Here is a 19,642-nt window from a genome sequence, read left to right on the forward strand (position 1 = left end):
TCCTTTTCTCCAGACTGAACAACCCCAGTTCCCTCAGCCGCTCCTCAATAAGGCTTGTGCTCTAGACCCTTCACCAGCTTCGTCACCCTTCTCTGGACACGCTCCAGCACCTCAGTGTCTTTCTTGTAGTGAGGGGCCCAAAACTGAACACAGTATTCAAGGTGCAGCCTCACCAGTGCCGAGTGCTGACTCATCAGCAAGCGAGCGTGTGCTCTGTCTTTGGAGGGTTCACCTGGCAGATTTGCAGCAGAGGGGTTGCTATCTGTCACTCCCCTTCCAAATCAGGTGCAAGTGCTGTAAAAGGAGTGGGTGTTTTGTGGGTCAGCAGTTGCATTGCAGAAGATGAAGCTTCTAATGGGTGCTCTGGAGAGTATGAGTGTAAGTTGTTCTAGCTGTGCTGGCTGTGGTGTATTACAGCCATGGAGGCTCTTCACCCAGTGAAATTAGGTGGTTAACAATGGTGCTGTGAAAGTTGTCTGCTAGTTGGATAAGGAGGTAATACTGTTGTTCAGCTTGTTGTTGAAACATTTCATACTGGCCATGGAAAGTCACTTTGGCTGAGCATTGCTTTCTTTTTAAGTTTGATCTGCTGGGCAGTGCAGAGTTGAAGTTGTGCCTGTAATAGTCATTTACTTCAGTGCAAGGTGTATAAAACACACTGGTTCTGACCTGGGAGCATTTCATAAGGATAAATGGTCGTAAGCGGGTTTGAGGCAGTATTTCACAGTTTTTCAAAGTAAGAGTATGATTTCCAGGAAGCTTAGAAGAGGCAGGTGTGCAGCCTTTGCTGAACTTTCGTGAGACCCAATCACTTGGCACCCATAAGCTGCTTTGGAAATCACAGCCAACATGTCTGAGCTCTCTAACAATGCTGTCTTAAAATGCCATGTGTAGGAAATCAGCATTTGCAATGCTGCAGTAGAGATGTACTTTGTGAGTGGTTTCTTCTCAAGCTTTTTGTCATTTTAATGTTTTTTTTTTTCTTCCCTTCTTTTCCATTAAATCTGCAACTAACCACCAAAGAGCCTAGCAATGACAGCATAAAGGCATCTGCCTGGGAAAGCTATAAGAGAAGCACCTTTTTATTAGAAGAATTTGATAAGGAATTGAAAGTTTCTAGATTTAGTTCGGTTTGAATGCACTAGGTGTCTGAGACTTTTGTTATTCAGACTGATTTTCAGAGTGGATTGGTTTGTGCTTGCAGTTACATTGAGTACTTGAAAGGTAGAAGACTAGAGTTTCCTTTTCTTTAGGCATGGTATTACACCTACCTGCAGATCAGACATTTATAAATTGAAATGGTAAAACTGGAACAGAGTCAACTGAAGGGACAAAGTGCACCTTTAAAAGCTAGTTCAGTGAAGACCCCAGGGTGGAAACTAGGCTGGAAAATCTGGCTCTGGTTTTGTCCCACGGTTGTTCTGACACACCTAAATATTATAAATGAATGTGTCATGGGAAGGGGAGTGGGCTTAGGAGGAATGCTTTGCATGTGTTTATCTGTAGCTGGGAACTCAAGTTGTTGCTTTCTTCTTGCAGGTGAAAGTGATGGTAAGGATTTGTCCCTTTCAAGGAGCACATGAAACATCTGAATCCATGTCCTTCCTAAAGGTAGACCCACGAAAAAAGCAAATCACGTTTTATGATCCAGCGGCAAGTGGGCCTTCCAATGCAGGTCACAGAAGAGGCATTGTTGCTGTCCCAAAGATGTTTGCCTTTGATGCGGTTTTCCCCCAGGATGCTTCGCAGGTACTGAAGTCACTCGCAAAAACCTCCAGAGTCTTCTCATGGCCACTGCATTTGATTGCCTGAACAGTTCTTTCTGTTTCTGGGGAATTGTATTTGAATGAGTTGCCTTAATGCCTGGAAAAAACATGGTAATTAATAGACAAGTGGGTAAATTCTTACATTTTCAGTTTAGTCGAGATGTAAAATTAAGGAATAATAGCTGGGGAGATGGATTTACCGACTAAATTATCTTCCTGCATTTTCTCTTGTTAGAGAAAGACACACAGCCAATTTGAAATGCACTTTTCCATCCGGTTAGGTTTTAACCCATTTGATGTCACTGAAATAAAGTCCTTCCCCACTGCTTTCAATGGGAAATGAACATGTGTTTAACGTTAAACTAAATGCTGTTGTTAGGAGAAGAGATACAGCTATCCCTGTGGGATTGCTATACTGAAACAGTTAGGCAGCTTTTATATTTTCCTCGCCTTTTCCAGTTTGTTTATACTGTGGTTTTGACTGATTATTTTATCTTGATGGTTGTGCTGATGATGGTGCATGCCTTTCTTTTGGCCTGCAGAAGAGTGTATTTGTGCAGTAGTAGCCTCAGACCTGAAACCTGATACACAGACAGGATGGCTGGTATTTGAGAGGATTGTGGGCTGCAGTATATTCGGGGATGGACATGGACTCATGGACACCTGAAATTTCCTTCTGGGAAAAATCTTCAGTTCAGAAAAAAAATCCTAGAACAGTTTTAAAAAGAAGAACAAATTCAGCAGCGTATGAAGAACTACTCCAAGTTTGAAGTGCTGAAAAAAATTAGGGTGAAAAATACACCACAAAACATCCAAGGTCAAAATGGTATATTAATGTTGAGAAAACATGACAAGATCTAGTTCAGAATCCCACCCTCAGATCTCCTCCTAGGATTTTGTTTAATTTTTGGGGTCCCAAACGAGAGATATGTAAATATCTATTAGGTCCAAGTTCCAGCCAAGTACTAAAGATGGAAAATAACCTTCCACACACATCAGTGCCTAAAGCAATGGTAACAACATCAGGAGGCTGTTTTTAAGATCCTGCATAAGCTCAAATGGCATCTTTGTGTAGAAATATGCAACAGTGATCTCAATATTAGTCCAGAACTGGAAGTGGCATTTTCTTACTTGTGTTGCCAGCCCTGCTGCAGGGTGGCCGGTCACAGCCTGCTTCTCTGCTGGTTTTGGCACCAGTCCTTCAGGTTGTTGACTCCTGGTTTGGCTAGGCTCTTGCAGGTCCTTGTGGTGGGCCCGTGGGGTGGCCTGTTTGTGGTGTTTCTGGGTGATGTTGGCCAGTGCAGCCACTTCTGTGCAGGTGTTGTTGCTTGAGGCAAGCTTACTGCCATGCACCTGCAAACAGAGCCTTATCATTTCACTGTAGTTACATATTTACACCAACCCTCTCCCCTGCCCCCAGTTGCTGTATTTAATAGATCATCTTATTGTATATTTGAAACCTTCACTGATGTGGATAAACTGGTTTTAGTACACTCAAATATTTTTGAAAGTTCTCTTTATTGATGATGATGTTTCCCCTGGAAGAGGAAAATGTGATACTATGAAATCTTATTCAGGGATCTTAATGCATTTTCTCCAGTATGAATGTCTTTCTAATTCCTGTGAGCACTCTTGAGTAGCTTAATTTCAGTGGAGTTGCTACTATTGCTGAATAGCCTTGGCTAAGCTATTATACCAGCAGGAAGCCTGGTTGGATAGCATTCAGTTTGCTACATTAGTCATAGAATCAATATTCCAAGAGAATTGGTTTAATAGAATTGAAAACTATTTTAGGCTGTAGTAACATATTTTATTATTTTTTAAGATAGCATAGTTACTAAAATAATAGGACTGATGCCATAAAAATGGGGAGAATATTGCGCCTCAAAAATATTGAGTCATTCATTTCATTACAGAAGAATAGTAAAAACCATAGCAGTATATGCTCTTTTACTTATTTGTCTCCAATCTTTCTTTCAGGCTGAGGTATGCTCTGGAACAGTAGCAGAAGTAATCCAGTCTGTTGTGAATGGTGCAGATGGTTGCATATTTTGCTTTGGTCATGTCAAGCTTGGTGAGCTCCCAAATTCGTTACAGTTAATTACTATGTCAGTCTGGTAATTACATGCTGTCAGCTCCTGGAACAATAAACCTGGAGTATATGAATAGATTAGAATTTCTTTTTAATTAGCTTTGCAAACTTATCATGGTTTATTTCTACACTGGGACTGTAAGTTTTAATTTGAAAAGGTAAAATGTAACATCAGATTAGCTTATTCAAGATCAAGTTTATATAGGTGCATTGTGATGAAAATCAAAAGATCAGAGATGTTTTGAACGTTAATTTGCTGTGGGTCTGAGTTACAATAATTGCAAAACTAATTGAATAAATAGTAATGGATTAATAATTAAATACTTTGCATTTTTGCATCTGTTCTTTCCCATTATCTGTGCAGCACATGGCATTGCATGTAATGTACAGTGGTGATATGAAGAGACACTGTCTTGTACAAGAAAGGTGAATTAAGTTCATGTTTGTCTTTTCATTGTAGGAAAATCTTTTACCATGATTGGGAAAGATAACTCCACACAAAGCCTTGGTATCATCCCCTGTGCAATTTCTTGGCTCTTCAAATTAATCAATGAACGTAAAGAAAAAACTGGGACTCGTTTCTCTATTAGAGTATCTGCTGTGGAGATCAGTGGCAAAGATGAAAACCTTAAGGATTTGTTAGCTGAAGTAGCCACTGGCAGCCTTCAAGACGGCCAGTCTCCCGGGGTTTATCTGAGAGAAGATCCAATATGTGGAACCCAGGTATAATGGATATCACAACATAGATTTTTCTGAGGCTGACTTTCTTCTGCTTTTTATTTCCTTTTATCTGACAACAATTATGACAACTTTTAAGACAGTAAAAAAAATTTATTGCTTTTAATTCATAAGCCCTTCTCCCATGGTGTACATATTTGTTTCTTTTAGTGCCCTAGAGATTTAGCCAGTTCAGCAAAAAATAATAATAAAAAAAAATGCCCCTGTGCTAATTAGTCATTTTCTTGTTTATATTCAAGCTTCAAAACCAAAGTGAGCTAAGGGCCCCGACAGCAGAGAAAGCTGCCTTTTTCCTTGATGCTGCAATTGCTGCCAGAAGTACCAGCAAACCTGAATGTGAGGAAGAAGATAGAAGGAATTCACATATGCTCTTCACTCTACACATATACCAGTATCGCATGGAGAAGAGTGGCAAAGGAGGAAGTATGAATCTTCTTACCATATTGTTTATTTTTAAATTACGTGGTTTTGGGTTAATTACATGGTTTTGGGTTAGTTTAAACAATAATTTGCAATAAAATTAAAAAGAAAAAATAAAGTGAACCCTAAAGCCAGTAGAGTCACCTTTAACTTTGGTAGCTGTGGCCAATATCTGGTTTCCTTACTATTAATATTTAATTTGGTCATTATCCCATGCTGTATTCATTATTTTCCTCATTTGAATACATTTTGAATACCAAGTTTGGCTTGAGTCCATGCAAGAACGTGATGTACAATTGTTTTTCCCCTTTTTGTTTTAGTGTCTGGAGGACGCAGCCGTTTGCATCTCATTGATCTAGGGAGTTGTGAAAAAGTGCTGAGCAAGAGCCGAGATGGAGGAGGCTCTCTATGTCTGTCTCTCTCTGCCCTGGGCAATGTAATTTTGGCCTTAATTAATGGTGCTAAGCATGTGCCATATAAGTAAGTGAATTATTGTCTGTATTATCTTAAATTTGTGGCTGGTGTTACCTTAGCAATGAATTCCATCAACAATTTACTCTTTACCTAAGATGAAGTTAAAGGAAGTTCTGTCAGAGAGGGGCCTGTCTTCTTTTAGGGTCACTTCTATATTACAGATACATATATCTATTCATCTACCTGTCTATATGTATATATACTACACACAACTTTTTCAATGTCACTTAGTAACGTGAAATTCTTAATTACATGGTCAAAAATTAGATGCATATTGGTATGTACTTAAGTTAGGTGAAACGTTGGGGAGGGTTTGATTGTTGAAACAAGCAGGGGAAAATGGTCCAAATTTTTCTTTCCTTCTATCGCCTCTTTGTTTCCTGGGTTTGGAATTTAGACCAATCTCAGCCAGCTGGACATTAGTGAACAATTTCATCAAAATTTCGTAGGATTTTCTCTCCTTTTTCCAAATTAAAAAATTGTATTGAAATTTCAAAAAATATTAGAGACTTTATCAAGTATGGTCATCAAAGGTTGTTATTTCTGTATGCTTTTTTGGATGATACATCTTTTCAATTAAAAAAAAGAAGACCACCATGTTGCACATTTGTTTAGCCAAAGTGAACATTTAGGTTTGTTCCTTTGTGGAGTGTATTTGACAATAATATTATGTCAAACACACCTGAGGGGAGCCTAGCGTAAAGACAACAGCCACAGTGTAAACACCCTTACCAGAATTTGGCCTTCAGTCCTTAAATTTAATTGCTGCTTGTCTTCATGCGTTATAACTTTGTGCCGTTATCAATCATGTCATTTCACATATTTATCTAGTGCTGCATCTCAAACAGGTGTTCTTTCTTTCTGTATTAGGCAGAAGGATAATTTCCTCAGGCTAGTTGCTAGATTTGTGGATGGAGTAGAGGATGAGTAGGTTAGAATAGGGAAGGGCAGATCCTCAGCTTTTTCACCTACCATGGTTTAGTGAGCCAACATGACGGTAGTACCCACATGTTGGGCCAGCTTGGGGGGGCGATAGGAAGCAGCTTCCAGGGAGCCCTGGGGAGAGGTGTCTTGGAGACCAGAGGAGGAGAAAATGTCACCTGTCTTGTCAGCTTTGCTGTCCATGACAAAGGACTTGCATCACCAGGAGAGCCTTCAGAGAGAAATTCTGCTTCCCGTTTGCTATGTCAGAGCAGGGAACAGCAGGCAGAAAGGGAACTAGATTAGTTGGGGTGGCACTGCTTATATATTTCTGATATCTAACATTGTTATATTTGTTTAGAGATTTCTTACCATTTCTGTTGACTTATCTTTTTCTTATTATCAAAATTGTTTGCATAGAGCTCACAGAGCTTAGCTATCCAGGTGCTAAGTCTGCTCAGCTGAAAATACAGCACTCATGAGCTTTTTGGGTAATATGAGTTAAACCTGAAATAACTAAACTAGTTATCAATCAATTGTTTTACAATGGTCTAAGTAACAAATAAAATTACTTATCATACTGCAAATGCACAGGGACATAAATAATTAAAATATTGGTATCTTTGGTATGTGTACATTATAGACACATTTTAAGTGTGGTCAGATAATAGCATATTTCTTATCTACATGTACCATACATGCATATATCCTATGAGAGTGAAAGCACAGCTTGTGGTGTAAAAATCTGCAAAACAAGATTGTGATTTCTTTAAACCATCCTAGCGTTCTCATTTGTTAAACAGGGACAACAAGTTGACAATGTTGTTGAGGGAATCACTTGGGAACATCAACTGCAGAACTACTATGATTGCGCATATTTCTGACTCCCCAGCCAATTATGCAGAAACTCTCACCACCATTCAGCTTGCATCACGAATCCACCGAATGAGAAAGAAGAAATCCAAGGTTGGTTCACAAACAAGCAGAAATTAATTCATTTGAAAATGAGTTTTCCTAACCTCTCGGTGGGGGAACATGGGATTTCTCAGTGGTAAGAAGTAATACAAAATGCATAAAAGCTCAGGAGAGGAACTGACAAATGACTTGGCACTGAGCCATCATCCCGCCCCCAATCCTTAATCCTGAAATTCCCTTCTTTTTGTTCCAAACACGTATTCTTTCTTTGCTTATATGTGGAACTATCTCAAAAGGTCCTATTTGTATTCATAAAAAACAATAAGGAAGGAACAGAAAACTGTTGAAGAGAAAGACAATGCATGATATTGAATGGAAATTATCTGAAAAGGTGTGATTGTTATATTACTCCTAGTACAGTAAAATCTATGTGGCATGACCTTGTTATTTTGATTCACACTCCAACATTTTTCCACTAGATCTAGTTGTGATAGTATATACGAAGCACAGAGTATATAGCAAACCTGACCTTTTAACCAATTATATGTACATATATATATACTTACATATCAATTAGTATTAATAACTTTCCCCTTATTGATCATTTTCAGTATGCATCCAGCTCATCAGGAGGAGAGAGTTCATGTGAAGAAGGACATGTCCGAAGGCCGCCCCATTTGCGACCGTTCCACCCGCGAACTGTTGCCCTTGACCCTGACCTTCCTGTCCTGAGTATATCTAGTGATCCTGATTATTCCTCCAGCAGTGAACAGTCTTGTGATACTGTCATCTATGTTGGTCCCAATGGTGCAGCTTTGTCTGACAGGGAATTGACAGATAATGAAGGTCCTCCAGAGTTTGTTCCAATAATCCCATCCCTAAACAAGAAGAGAAGTAAAGACAATTCTGCTATTGGTAGGAGTTCTGACAAGGACCATTTTAAATGCAACACTTTTGCTGAACTGCAAGAAAGGTTAGAGTGCATTGATGGAAGTGAGGAACCCATCAAATTTGCTTGTGGAGAAATCTCTGTTGTGTCCAATTGTAGTCCAGTCGCTGGAGGTACAGAAAATGCACAGTCTAAGCTGATAAAGGAAAAAATATCTTCTCCTTCTGGAGGATTTAAGAAACCAATTCCACAAGAAACTGCATCTCCCAAGAAAGGACATAACCTTCCTTTCCAGGCTGTTGCACCGAGGGGTGGCAGTGGCAATTGTCATGAAAAGAGCACACCTCACTTGAAAACAGAGCTTTCCAAGCTGCAGAGCAGAGCTGACAACAAAATAATGGACTCGATACTGGAGGGAGAGAGAGAGACAATCACCGATCCCCTGCAGTCCTCAAGGTGTAGCCCTTCAAGGAATCTGGAGCAGAATAAGGGCACAGCTGAATGTGTCATTAAGGAAAAGCCCTTGTACGTGAAGAGACCCTTGCCAAGTCCAGCACCACCACCTCCACAGCAGAAAGAGCATGTACAGAGCTCCAAAGCTGAGAATTTGGAGCTGGACAATACCAACGCAGTTCGGACTCCTCCTGTGGGAATGAGCAAGCAGATGGGAAACAAACCTGAGCAAAACCCCATAGGAAGCACATTCCTGGTTGGTAGCAATGCCCAGAATCAGTCAGGTGCGATAGAGGTACACAGCTTCAGGTCAGCGTTCAGAGGGAAATGTTTTGATCGGGATATACTAACCACCACAGTGACTTTGCAGCAGCCTGTTGAGCTGAATGGAGAGGATGAGCTTGTTTTCACTGTGGTGGAAGAACTATCCATTAGCGGGATTATGGATAATGGAAGACCTTCCAGTATCATTAGCTTTAACAGCGACTGCTCCCTTCAGGCCCTTGCATCGGGTTCGAGGCCGGTCAGTATTATCAGCAGCATAAATGATGAGTTTGATGCTTATACCTCACAGGAGACTTCTACTGGTGTAAATATTGATATTGTTGTGCCCTTTGCTAAGGATCCCTTTACCAGTAGCAGACGTTCCTCCATCAGTTCGTGGCTTAGTGAAGTCAGCATATGTACAATTGAAAGTGATGGAGCCCAGTCTAGTGACAGTTTTGTCGCACAGTCATCTTACGGCTGTAATAAGTCCGAGGAACCCTTCAACTTGGATTCATCCCATTTATCTGTCCCCCTGAAGAGTGCTCTGAACGACAGTGGATTTTGCTTCTCTGAACTGGAGAGTGAGAGCTTGAGTTCCAGCAAGCTCTCCTCAGGCATCAGCAAAAGCCCTCAAACCTCTGAAACTACCAAAGCATCTCAGATAAAAAGTGCTTTTTGTGTCACTGATCAGCCCATAAAAATAAAATTTAGTAATTCTCGCGATACGCCTGTGATAGAAACAATACATTCTAGTCTTCCTAGGAAAACAAAAACTACCTCATCTCCAATCCACAATAATACTGTCCTCAGTTATAAAGACCTGCAGAATCCACATGGTATATTTGAAGATCCCTGGCTGTTGCGCACCGATTATCAGTTGGAGGCAAAACCTGCAGACTCACTGCTGTCTCCAAAATCTCACGCGTTTGGTACTGAGAAGCAGCCAGGAAAAGCTGCCCAGTATTTTGGCGCAGCGTCCAGGCCAACGAAGTCACAGACTATGCTCGCATGTTCGCAGAGGGTTGTGGATGGTTGCGAAATGGCCTGCAAATCCTCCAGCGGAGCAGCAAAGAAGTCAGAAGTTGCGATGAAGATGCCACAGCTGAAGAGAGGAGCCACTACACTGGGAGTGATGCCAGTGTCGCATGCTAACAGTACTTTGTCGGAGGCCGTGACCCGAGGGAATTCGGATGCTCCCTTGGCCACTGGAAGCTTGAAATCGTCACTGGGGAAGAAGAGCGCACCACAGAAGTCAACCATGTTGCCCAGGCCAGGTGGGCCAACACCTCCAACACCTCCTGTACGCAAATCGAGCCTGGAGCAGAAACCTGTTGGTCTGGGTAATGGTGGGGGAAAAGCCTCTGGCCTGGACTTTGCCAGAGCTGCCACACCAAAGGCTGAAGATGAAGCAGATTTGCGGTTGAAAGCTGGGTCTTACTTCAGCGAAAGTGCCAGCAGCAAAATGAACCTGAAGGGTGACCACTCTTTGCCCAAGATGACATCCAGCTTAAAGGTGAAGGCATCGAAGAGTGAAGCCGTGCACCGTTACGGGAGCCACATGTCCCTGGAGAGGTGTGACAGCCTGACGTCGGTCGGATCCAAAGCAAGCGTGGCGAGGGAGAATGGGAGTGCCAGCAACAGCCGGGCAGGGCGCTCCGTCCCCAGGCTGGGCGTCCCCCCTGTTGCCTCCGGTGTGGGTTTACCACCACCTTTCACCACCCCTGCACCTGGTAAAAACAGTCAGGCAAAACCCACAGCTAACCAGAAGGTGCAAGTGAATGGGAATAAAAACCGGGGCCTCTCCGCCAGCGGGTCAAAGTCTCTCAGTTCCTCTGTGAAGTCCCTGACGCAGCCCACAGGGAAGGGCTCTGGCATGGCCCCCGGCGGGAAGGCGGCTCCCCGCTCTGTGCAGCCTGTCAGTGGCAAACCTGGCCGAGGGACCATCATGGGGACCAAGCAGGCCATGAGGGCGGCCAACAGCCGCGTGAACGAGCTGGTGTCAGGGGGCTCTGCCAAGGTGGGCCACTTCCGAGGCTCCACTGACTCCGACAGCGGCAACGACAGCGGCATTAACCTCAGCGACAAGAAGTCGCAAATCCCGGTGCTGCCATCACCATACAGCAAGATAACGGCACCCCGGAGGCCTCAGCGGTACAGCAGTGGGCACGGCAGTGACAACAGCAGCGTCCTAAGTGGGGAGCTGCCGCCGGCCATGGGGAGGACAGCTCTGTTTTACCACAGCGGGGGCAGCAGCGGCTACGAGAGCATGATTCGGGACAGTGAGGCCACCGGCAGCGCCTCCTCGGCGCACGACTCCATGAGCGAAAGCGGGATGTCATCGCCAGGCCGGATGAGAAGCCTCAAGTCCCCCAAGAAGCGATCAACAGGTAAGAAGTGAAGGGGAAGGTGGCCACGTGTCCACTGGTGCTCCACTGAGTCCCTGAGGATGGGGGGTTTTCATGGCATCTCTGACAGCGGAGGGAGAGGAGGTTTGGGGGAAGCTCAAAGCGGGGAGGTGGACTGCCTGCATGCGCTTGCGTGTGCATGCGTATGGCTGTTGCAGCAGCTACTTGTCATTTATTTCACTTCAAAGCTGCAGGTGTGACACAGGTGCTGTGGCGGAGAGGGCAGGAGAGGTGCCGGGTGCCCTCGGGCGCCGGCAGCCTCCTTGTGAGGGAGGAGGCAGCAGATGGCTGCCGGCAGACAGGAGGACGTTCCTTCCTCCCTCAGCAGGGTCGGCAGCGAGTGCGGCACCAGGGCGGCCCAAAATAGGAGGGTGTTACGGGTGGGGTGGGAAGAGTGAGGGGGCTGGGTGGGCACTGATGAGCTTTTGTGAGGATCAAGTGAGTATCAGGGAAGGCTGGTGAGAGAAGAGCAGCGAGGAGAGGAGCAGCTCTGCTGCCAGGTGTTTGTGAGGGAATTTCAGAGATGGGCTGGGACTGTAGTTTGGAAACAAGGGAATAGGCCTGGAGGGGAGAATAATGTTTGTGAATTAATGAGGATTGCTGAATGTGCATTAGATTACCCAAAGGTAAGGCTTAGGGGCAGAGCAGTAGGGTGCATACGTAAGGTGCGACGACTCTTACGTTAATGGTACCAGCTAATTGCAAAATTATTGTATTGCACCGTAACAGTGTTTTTATGAAGAAATTTTAGAGTGTACTTGCGGTTACTATAAGCAATAGGAAATCGACTGGGGGAGTTGCTCAGAAGAGGCAGCTCTGGCTCACGTACTGTGCCAAGGCAGACATGTTCAACCACGCCATGCAAAGGTGGGCGTATGAAAGCCAGGTCCCCTTCCTGCTCTCCACTGCCTTTCCTTATTGCTTTCGCAAGTGGTGCTCATGTAAGTGCCCCTAGTTGTAGCCAGCTTCAAAATCAGGCTCACATGACTGCTATTACAATATTAATTTTTACTGATCTACGTTGAAGTCCTGTAGTATCGTAAAGAATCGGTGGCAGTCAGTGCCATGTAGCTAATGACCAGCAGCCTCATTCAGCAACCTAAGCATACTGACTGTGGGAAATATAGTAGGAACTAATATCAGCAGTGCACTGAATCTGAGCTTTTGGTTGGAAAGCGGTAATTATTGCAGTCCCTGTAGACACCCATGATGCTTGATTCTGGCAGTAAAACCAAGGGAGTTAAACTGATGTAGATCTCATGGTGCTTTCTGGTCAAAGCAACTGAGTTGCTTCAGCAGGTGATAAATCATTTTGTAAACTTGGTGCAACATTTGCTGCAGTTCTCTTTCCATAGCGTATCAACCTCTTAAACCTTTCCTACAAATCAATATTAACAGCTGTATAAGTTGCACACATATTGAGAAGGCATTACCCACTGATAGATTTGTATTTGTTTTTGCCCCAGGAAATGCTTATAAGGTCTTTAAAAATGACAAACTATTTCTTTTTGCAATTGAAATTGCTCTATATCAGTAAATTATGTATTACTTTTTTGGAGTGCTGTAGACTTCAAGGCAATAATGTGTTTTATACATGAAATGAGGTTTCCTAGGAAGTTCATGAAATATTTCTTACAAGAAATATTTGGTGCAGAGCCATTATTGGCCTAAAATATATTGTAATCTTTGCAAAGTGTTAGAGATTCTTGGAGTAGCTTACATTGCTTCAAACTGTGTTGGAGTCATGTCATCTCTGCATTTAAGGACAGATCCTACTCCCATATATGTCACTGGAAACCTTGTCCCCTTATCCTTTAACTCCATCCTTGGAGAAATGACGTTGACCCTGACTGGTACAGTGGAAGGATAGGAGGTTTGTCTGCTTAGTATATGTGTTTGACTGCATCTGTTCTGTGTCCTCTTCAGAGGGATCCTGTTGTCACCGGAGTGGTTACAGGATCAGAGTTACAGCGGGTGATTTCAGCAGGCAGGACTATAGTGGTGATTCAGGCTAAATGAATAGGGGTTGTGAGAATGATGAACAGGTGTTGTAGAAGTAGAATCAAGTCTTCCCCTTTCCAAAACATTCCTGTTGTGATTGTTCTTGTTACTTAGAAATTAGCAAAGATGCAGTTATGAATTAGGGATGTTTTTCTTAAGAATATGTAAAGCAGGTAGCTCTCGAGGTATCTATGGAGGTGTGTTGCTTTGGGGGTACCTGCTGGGATTTTGTCTCCATTTCATGTTGAAGTTTGTGACAGGGCTTACCTGGCAGCCTTAACTTGAATTTAACTCTCCTGTAGAGGTCTCAGCCCAGAAGTTATTTTGGGAGAACTGTCCTCTGAGCAGCACTGTCTCATCTGTTTGATGTGCTCCCTTTTGTAAGACCAGAAGAAATAAGAAACTCCATACCTCTGAGTTGGTTTTCAATAAGAGGAGGAAATTAGGCACTAAATTTATTGTTACCAGTCACCCAAAAGCTGCTTATACTTACTGCTACCATGTGACATTTCAGCTTGTTTCTGGTGGCCTTCAGCCGTCCTATTCACCTAGGGATTGGATTGCAGCCTTGTTAACATTGCCTGACCAGCTCTATGCATGTGCTCATCCTTGACACATGCAGTGTAAAGGTCAGCCTTTTAGAGAACGAAGAGAGACTTATCATCGCAAAACATGCTGGACACCAAAGTGCCAAGTCTTGTGTACAAAAGTACCAGCATTTTTGAAGGACATAAGTCAGTCTCTGCTTCATGAAACTTGAGCCCTAGCAGATGCATCAAGGTGGCAGTATGCTGTTTGTCTGTAAATCTGGGAGCCCTCCTGCTGAGGAATTGGTGAGTTTTGTCAAGCTCTGAGCTTCTGAGTGCTGGTGCAAATGGGTGGTGATAGGCCTCAGCATTAGAGGTGGCTTAAGTTGCAGGTTGGTTGCTTGCTGCCTTTTGAGTGCCTCCCAATTCCACAAAGTCATTGAAAACTGCTGGTATGTAGCACCTTAAAGCATCGGTAGTAGTTCTGGAGAGAGCTGTTTGCTCTTTGCAAAGAGGTAATACAATGAGAGGGATCTTAGATACCCTTGCTTGGCTTTAACTGCAGGAACAGGAGATTTCCAGATTTATCTGCCATTATCAGTATTGGTTTGAAATTACTATCTCATTGCCTTTGCAAGGTAATGAATACCATTGTAGCCCACCAAAGAAAAATTAATCCAGGCAAAATATTTTTGCAAGGAGAGAATAAAGAACTGATGCTCAGACGTCTGCTTTGGGAGAAGAACTGCTGTTACTCCTGTTCGTGAACCAAGTGAAACATACTTTGTCAAGGCAGTAACTCAATTAGCAGCCTGAAGGTATTTTACTAAAAGGAAAAGATCAAGAAAAGCATTTCTTTCTAAGTATCCTGAGAACCTTGATCTTTCTTTAATTCACTGCAGTAAGTTCTGCAGTCTGTCAGTCTATTACAGTCTGAGGAACGCTTGTCTTCTGTATTTTAGGCCTCCAGCGCCGTAGACTGATTCCTGCTCCGTTACCAGATGCTGCCTCCCTAGGAAGAAAACCCAGCGTCACTGGCCAATGGGTTGATCTACCACCTTTGCCAGGCACTTTAAAAGAGCCATTTGAAATTAAAGTTTATGAGATTGATGATGTGGAACGATTACAGCGACACAGACAAGAGGAAACTGAGGTCAGCACATATTTTACAACAACTGTAGACAACTTAAATTACAGTATACAGGCAGAGTCCTTGCTTGAATGCCGGAATGGTGTTCAGAAAATTGATTGCAATTAAAGCACTATAATTATTAATTTTACAATTCATATGTTGGGGTACCCCTAACACAGAAAATGAAAATGATTACTGTCTAAAATTAATTGTGTCTAACATGACTGATGGTGTAAATGGAAGTTACCAATGAATACATTATGAGAAGACTTTATAATCTTAGCCTGGCTGATGAAACCTTACAGGCTCCCTCAACTATAGGGTCATTAACTCTTTATGTAAATGACAGGATTCTATTAAATCAGGGATACACTGAGTTTAATTTACTTGTAATTGGAAACCACTTCAGCTAATTCTATTTTGGAGACCAGAATTCTATATTCTTCTGATGCCTTTTTCCCATTTCTTTCATAATAGCCTTTCCAGGATGTTGAGAAGGTAGGAATGCTTTTAAGAAAATAAGAATCCATATGTTTTAGGATTAACTATAACTCTAATGTTATTATTAGGCTGTGTTTATCATTTGCACTGCTTGAAAAAAAATCCCTGTACAAACAGTAGTAATTTCAGAATGTATTAAGAGATGTCTGCTAATTCAGAGAAGTGCAACAAATGCTCGAGTGATGTAGCATGCTGTTCCTCTAGATTAGAATCCATTAATGTAAACTTCAAATAAAAAAAACCCCACAACCCCCCCCCAAACCACCAACCCCACAACCAAACAAAACAACCCACCTGCTAACTCTTACAAGTAATGAGCTGGGAGCAATTTGTGTCAAACTGTTGGAGGTCAGCTCATAACAGGCAAATTCATGAAATGGTCCTTCTGTGTCTTAAAAGGGTCTGATGTATTTCCATACCAAGCTGAAGATACTAGAAAGGCGCCAGCAGCGAATCAGAGAAGTAAAGGCAAAGCATGACTTTTTGAAGGAAGAGTTGGAAGAGACAAAGTGCAGGTTGATGATGGATCCAAATAAGTGGAAAGAAGACTGTAAGTATTTTGCAAAAACAGCATTATGATCAGCATGTAACAAATTTTCAGCATGTGAGCAGTCCCACTGAAAAAGCTAAGCACTTGCTAAGATATTTTGCCTAATTGAGCCGTAAAATACCCTGTGACTCCATTCGTATTTCTGTGATAAAGTATTTGTTCAGTGCTGAGTAGTACCACAAATGAACAAAGAAACCCCTCCAAACCAACCAGAAGGGAACATCAAAACAATGCAGAGACTCACCGTGATGCTTGTTAATATTAAATATTTATATTACCTTTTGTTATCCTTCTTTCCAAAGAAGGAAAAAAATGTTTCCATATCCATGTTATAGCTGGGAAACTGAGGCATGAGATTTGTTCACTGACTGTGCGCTGTGCCTAACTGGAGCCTCAAGGAGAGTTTTGCATCTGCTGAACAAAGTGAAAAAAATTTCTTAGTTCAAGAGAAATAAAATTGTACTCTACATTATTGGCTCCCTTGTGATAGAATAATGTTTTGCTATGAGCTGTTTCTCTTACTAATTTTTTGTCTGACAGTTGAAGTGGATCCTGATCTCGATAAGGAGTCACAGGAGTACCTGGAGGCACTGGAACAAGTGACAGAGGAACTGGAGCAGTGTGTTAATCTGTGCAAGTCACATATCATGATAGTGACGTGTTTTGATATTGGAATAACAGATGCGCAAGATGGAGTAAGGGAAGTGGAGGTTTGAAGAGAGGTTTTTCAAGGGACTGAAGGAAGTGAAGCTGGATTGTCCGACATGAAGAAGTAAAGAGATAAAGTAGCTGGGAAGTGAAGGAGGAAAGGTGAAGACTGAAAAGCAACAATGAACGTTGTAACAGAAAGAAACAGCTGAGGGATGGGAATGTTCATAAATCATTTGGTGCCTCAATGTGACCTGAACTGTACAAAGATAAAAGTAGGATCAAGTATTGCTTCTACCAGAGGGAAGCGAAGAAATTTATTACAAACCAAGATGTTAATTTACAAACAAACATACAATGAAAGTGCCTTTAAAATTAATTTGATTTTCATTTTTGTATTTGGTGCTAGAATTAAAGCCAGCAAACCTAAGCAGACCACAAAATGTATTCCTACGAAATATTTTATACTGTATAGTGTATTTATGACTATATGTAAAAAACAAACAACATTGTAGCAAAAGCAATAAGTAAATTATGTTTTCATACCTGAACTTGCCTTCTTGTTTCATAGAAAAGCTGTTTTATGTAGCAGAATTAAAATTGTATTATAATTGTTTTCTTGGTTAGGGTTCAAGATATTTTTATGAACATTTATCTATTGAAAAGGTGTATTATGGCATTTTGAGATGATTGTTTTACCTTCAGGTTTTGTATTATTACTTTTTCAGATCAAAATAAATGTTTGTTTTCCATTTTATATATACATATATAGATATATATTAACTGCTTACCTACTTCCTTGGTTACTAACCTCACTTATCACAGACCTGGTCTTTTTGGAGTTGTAAACTTAATGTGAGGAAGTCTACAAAGGGCACTGTGGTTTGTTTTGGTTTTCTTTTTTCCTCTCTGACTGCAGGAATTGAGAATTATGTTTATTACCAAAACCATAAAACAAACAAAAAAAAAGGAACAAAAAGTTTTTGTAAATGTTAAGTTAGGTCCATATTTTTATATAGTTTTGACTATAAATATAGCATTTGCAGTTTGAACTTTTAAGACAAATAGTATATCTTTTTACAGTTTTTCTAAGGAAGGCAAACCCTCAGGATCAAGTTTATACATGCTGCATGAGATTTGTGCTTTTTTGAAGGAGGCCACTTAAGTGTGGAAACTATTGATAAATTGTTGCCAAACAAATACTTTTGAAAAGGTTTAATAGTGTATGTAATACCACATTTCATAATGGATCATATTTTCTAATCATCTTCCTTTTTATGGTTTTTTCAAATCCTTTGTACAAATATGTATTATAACAGCTTGCTTCAGTTTTTATCTGTGAATAAAAGATACATCTATTGTTATGATTGCTTCTTGCTATGTGTGTGATTTTAATGTTTGGAAGAGAGCGGGTGGCCTGTGGTACACTGCATTAAATGTCACATTATATTACCTCTTTGCCCAAGAGAGATAACTGGGAACAGAGTTTTGACATTAGTCATCAGAAACCAATAGGGAGCGAGAGACAAAACACCAAGGGGTAAAATAAATAGCGATGATAATACTTAAATTCTCTTAGCACTTCATAGTTTACAGAACAAAGACCTGCGGCTCACATACTTGTTTTCCCTGATGAGACAAAGCAATTAAAAATGGGTCTAAAAACAAAAGAAAACTTTAGGAACTGAAATCAAGCCCTGGGCCCTGTAGGTCCATCACAGCAAACGACTACATTCATTTCTCTCTGACACTGCTGTGTTTGCTCTCTGGTTAGACAGTAGCTGTGCCTGGTCCTCATCTTCCAGTGATGCTGGCTGGAGTAACTCCAGGCAGGTTTAATGTAAAGCTAGTGCTTCTAACGACACCACCTCGAGTATTTTCCAGCTGTGTGGCCAAATGGCCTGTAGTGGGTGAAATCTTCCTCTCCCTCTTTTTCTCTCCTTATGTAGCCCTAATAGCATGGCATCCAAGCACCAAGTTCTCTTACCCTCACAAGAGGCCTGTGAGAGGGGGGTAAACGCTTTCCTCCTCATTCTGCAGCTGGAGAAGTGGGAGAGTGGGAGCAAGAATTTGACGCTTAAGTATCTTTGTGACTTTGCATAGGTTACAAAGGGTGCCCTGCTCTTATCTACCTCTCCGTGATTTATCCCTGGAAAAGGGTGCACTGTGTTTGCTTACTGACATTTGGCACTGCCTTGGGTTGTATGTGGGGGAATGTGGCATCTAGAATTTCTAGAGGATCCGCTTGCTGATATTCTGGAATACAAGGTATATTTATTAAGTTGTAAATTCCTGCTATTTTTACTTTCTGTATGTGTGCAGAAAGTCACAGTTCTTCCAAAGATGAAATCAAAACCGTGTAGTGATTCAATACATTGTGGGTTTTTTTCAGAACAAGGATCAGATAAATAAATAAAATCAAAATAAAAAAGGCAGCAGCACCCCGAGGGACAAGTATTTCTTAGCAAAGGGGAAAACCTCCAAATGAGAGGGCCAAATGAGAATATATTCATGGGGAGCTCTGCACTGTGGTGTTAGGTTTTGCACTGTCCTTTGGAGATGTACATCTTAATAGTGCTGCTGCAAAATGAGTTGACCTGTGGTAGCCTCTGAGCCCTGAGCACAGCAGGGCTGGGCTCACAGTCTTTTCAAGGTAGCCTGTAACCCCCTCTTGAATGGACACAAGAGTTTTTGTTTCTTTGATCTGCCAGCCACTTCATCCTCTCCTCAGAGGTCTTCATTGTTTCTCCCCCTCTCTGGCAATATTATAATCCTCTGAAATAAAAATGAAGTCACTAATCATCCATCCCAATTTTTATAAACCTGACAATTTGTTGAAATATTCTGCTATATAGTGTTTGCTGACCAGGCCTGCATCCTTTGATACTTTCTCCATAATTTCTAACTATGCTTATGTTTTCCACAAAGTAGCAAAAGACACAT

At 41.8% G+C, this 19,642-nt stretch overlaps 1 protein-coding gene across 2 annotated transcripts in view; it reads left to right on the top strand.

Annotated features, from left to right (window-relative positions):
• Nucleotides 1-18,063, top strand: part of KIF26A (kinesin family member 26A) — a 99,661-nt gene extending 81,598 nt beyond the window's left edge. Inside the window, exons 6-16 of one of the 2 annotated variants that reach the window (XM_052783337.1) lie at nucleotides 1,540-1,749; nucleotides 3,747-3,840; nucleotides 4,319-4,581; nucleotides 4,836-5,019; nucleotides 5,337-5,496; nucleotides 7,215-7,377; nucleotides 7,938-11,322; nucleotides 14,831-15,021; nucleotides 15,478-15,498; nucleotides 15,901-16,051; nucleotides 16,592-18,063. In XM_052783337.1, coding sequence (XP_052639297.1) covers nucleotides 1,540-1,749; nucleotides 3,747-3,840; nucleotides 4,319-4,581; nucleotides 4,836-5,019; nucleotides 5,337-5,496; nucleotides 7,215-7,377; nucleotides 7,938-11,322; nucleotides 14,831-15,021; nucleotides 15,478-15,498; nucleotides 15,901-16,051; nucleotides 16,592-16,767 — 4,998 coding nt within the window. In that variant the 3' untranslated portion in view covers nucleotides 16,768-18,063. The remainder of the gene's footprint in view (nucleotides 1-1,539; nucleotides 1,750-3,746; nucleotides 3,841-4,318; nucleotides 4,582-4,835; nucleotides 5,020-5,336; nucleotides 5,497-7,214; nucleotides 7,378-7,937; nucleotides 11,323-14,830; nucleotides 15,022-15,477; nucleotides 15,499-15,900; nucleotides 16,052-16,591) is intronic. The other variant, XM_052783338.1, reaches the window with a different exon arrangement.
• Nucleotides 18,064-19,642: the final 1,579 nt, after the last annotated feature.

Source organism: Harpia harpyja, chromosome 3, assembly GCF_026419915.1.
Source record: "Harpia harpyja isolate bHarHar1 chromosome 3, bHarHar1 primary haplotype, whole genome shotgun sequence".
In the NCBI taxonomy this organism is placed as follows: domain Eukaryota; kingdom Metazoa; phylum Chordata; class Aves; order Accipitriformes; family Accipitridae; genus Harpia; species Harpia harpyja.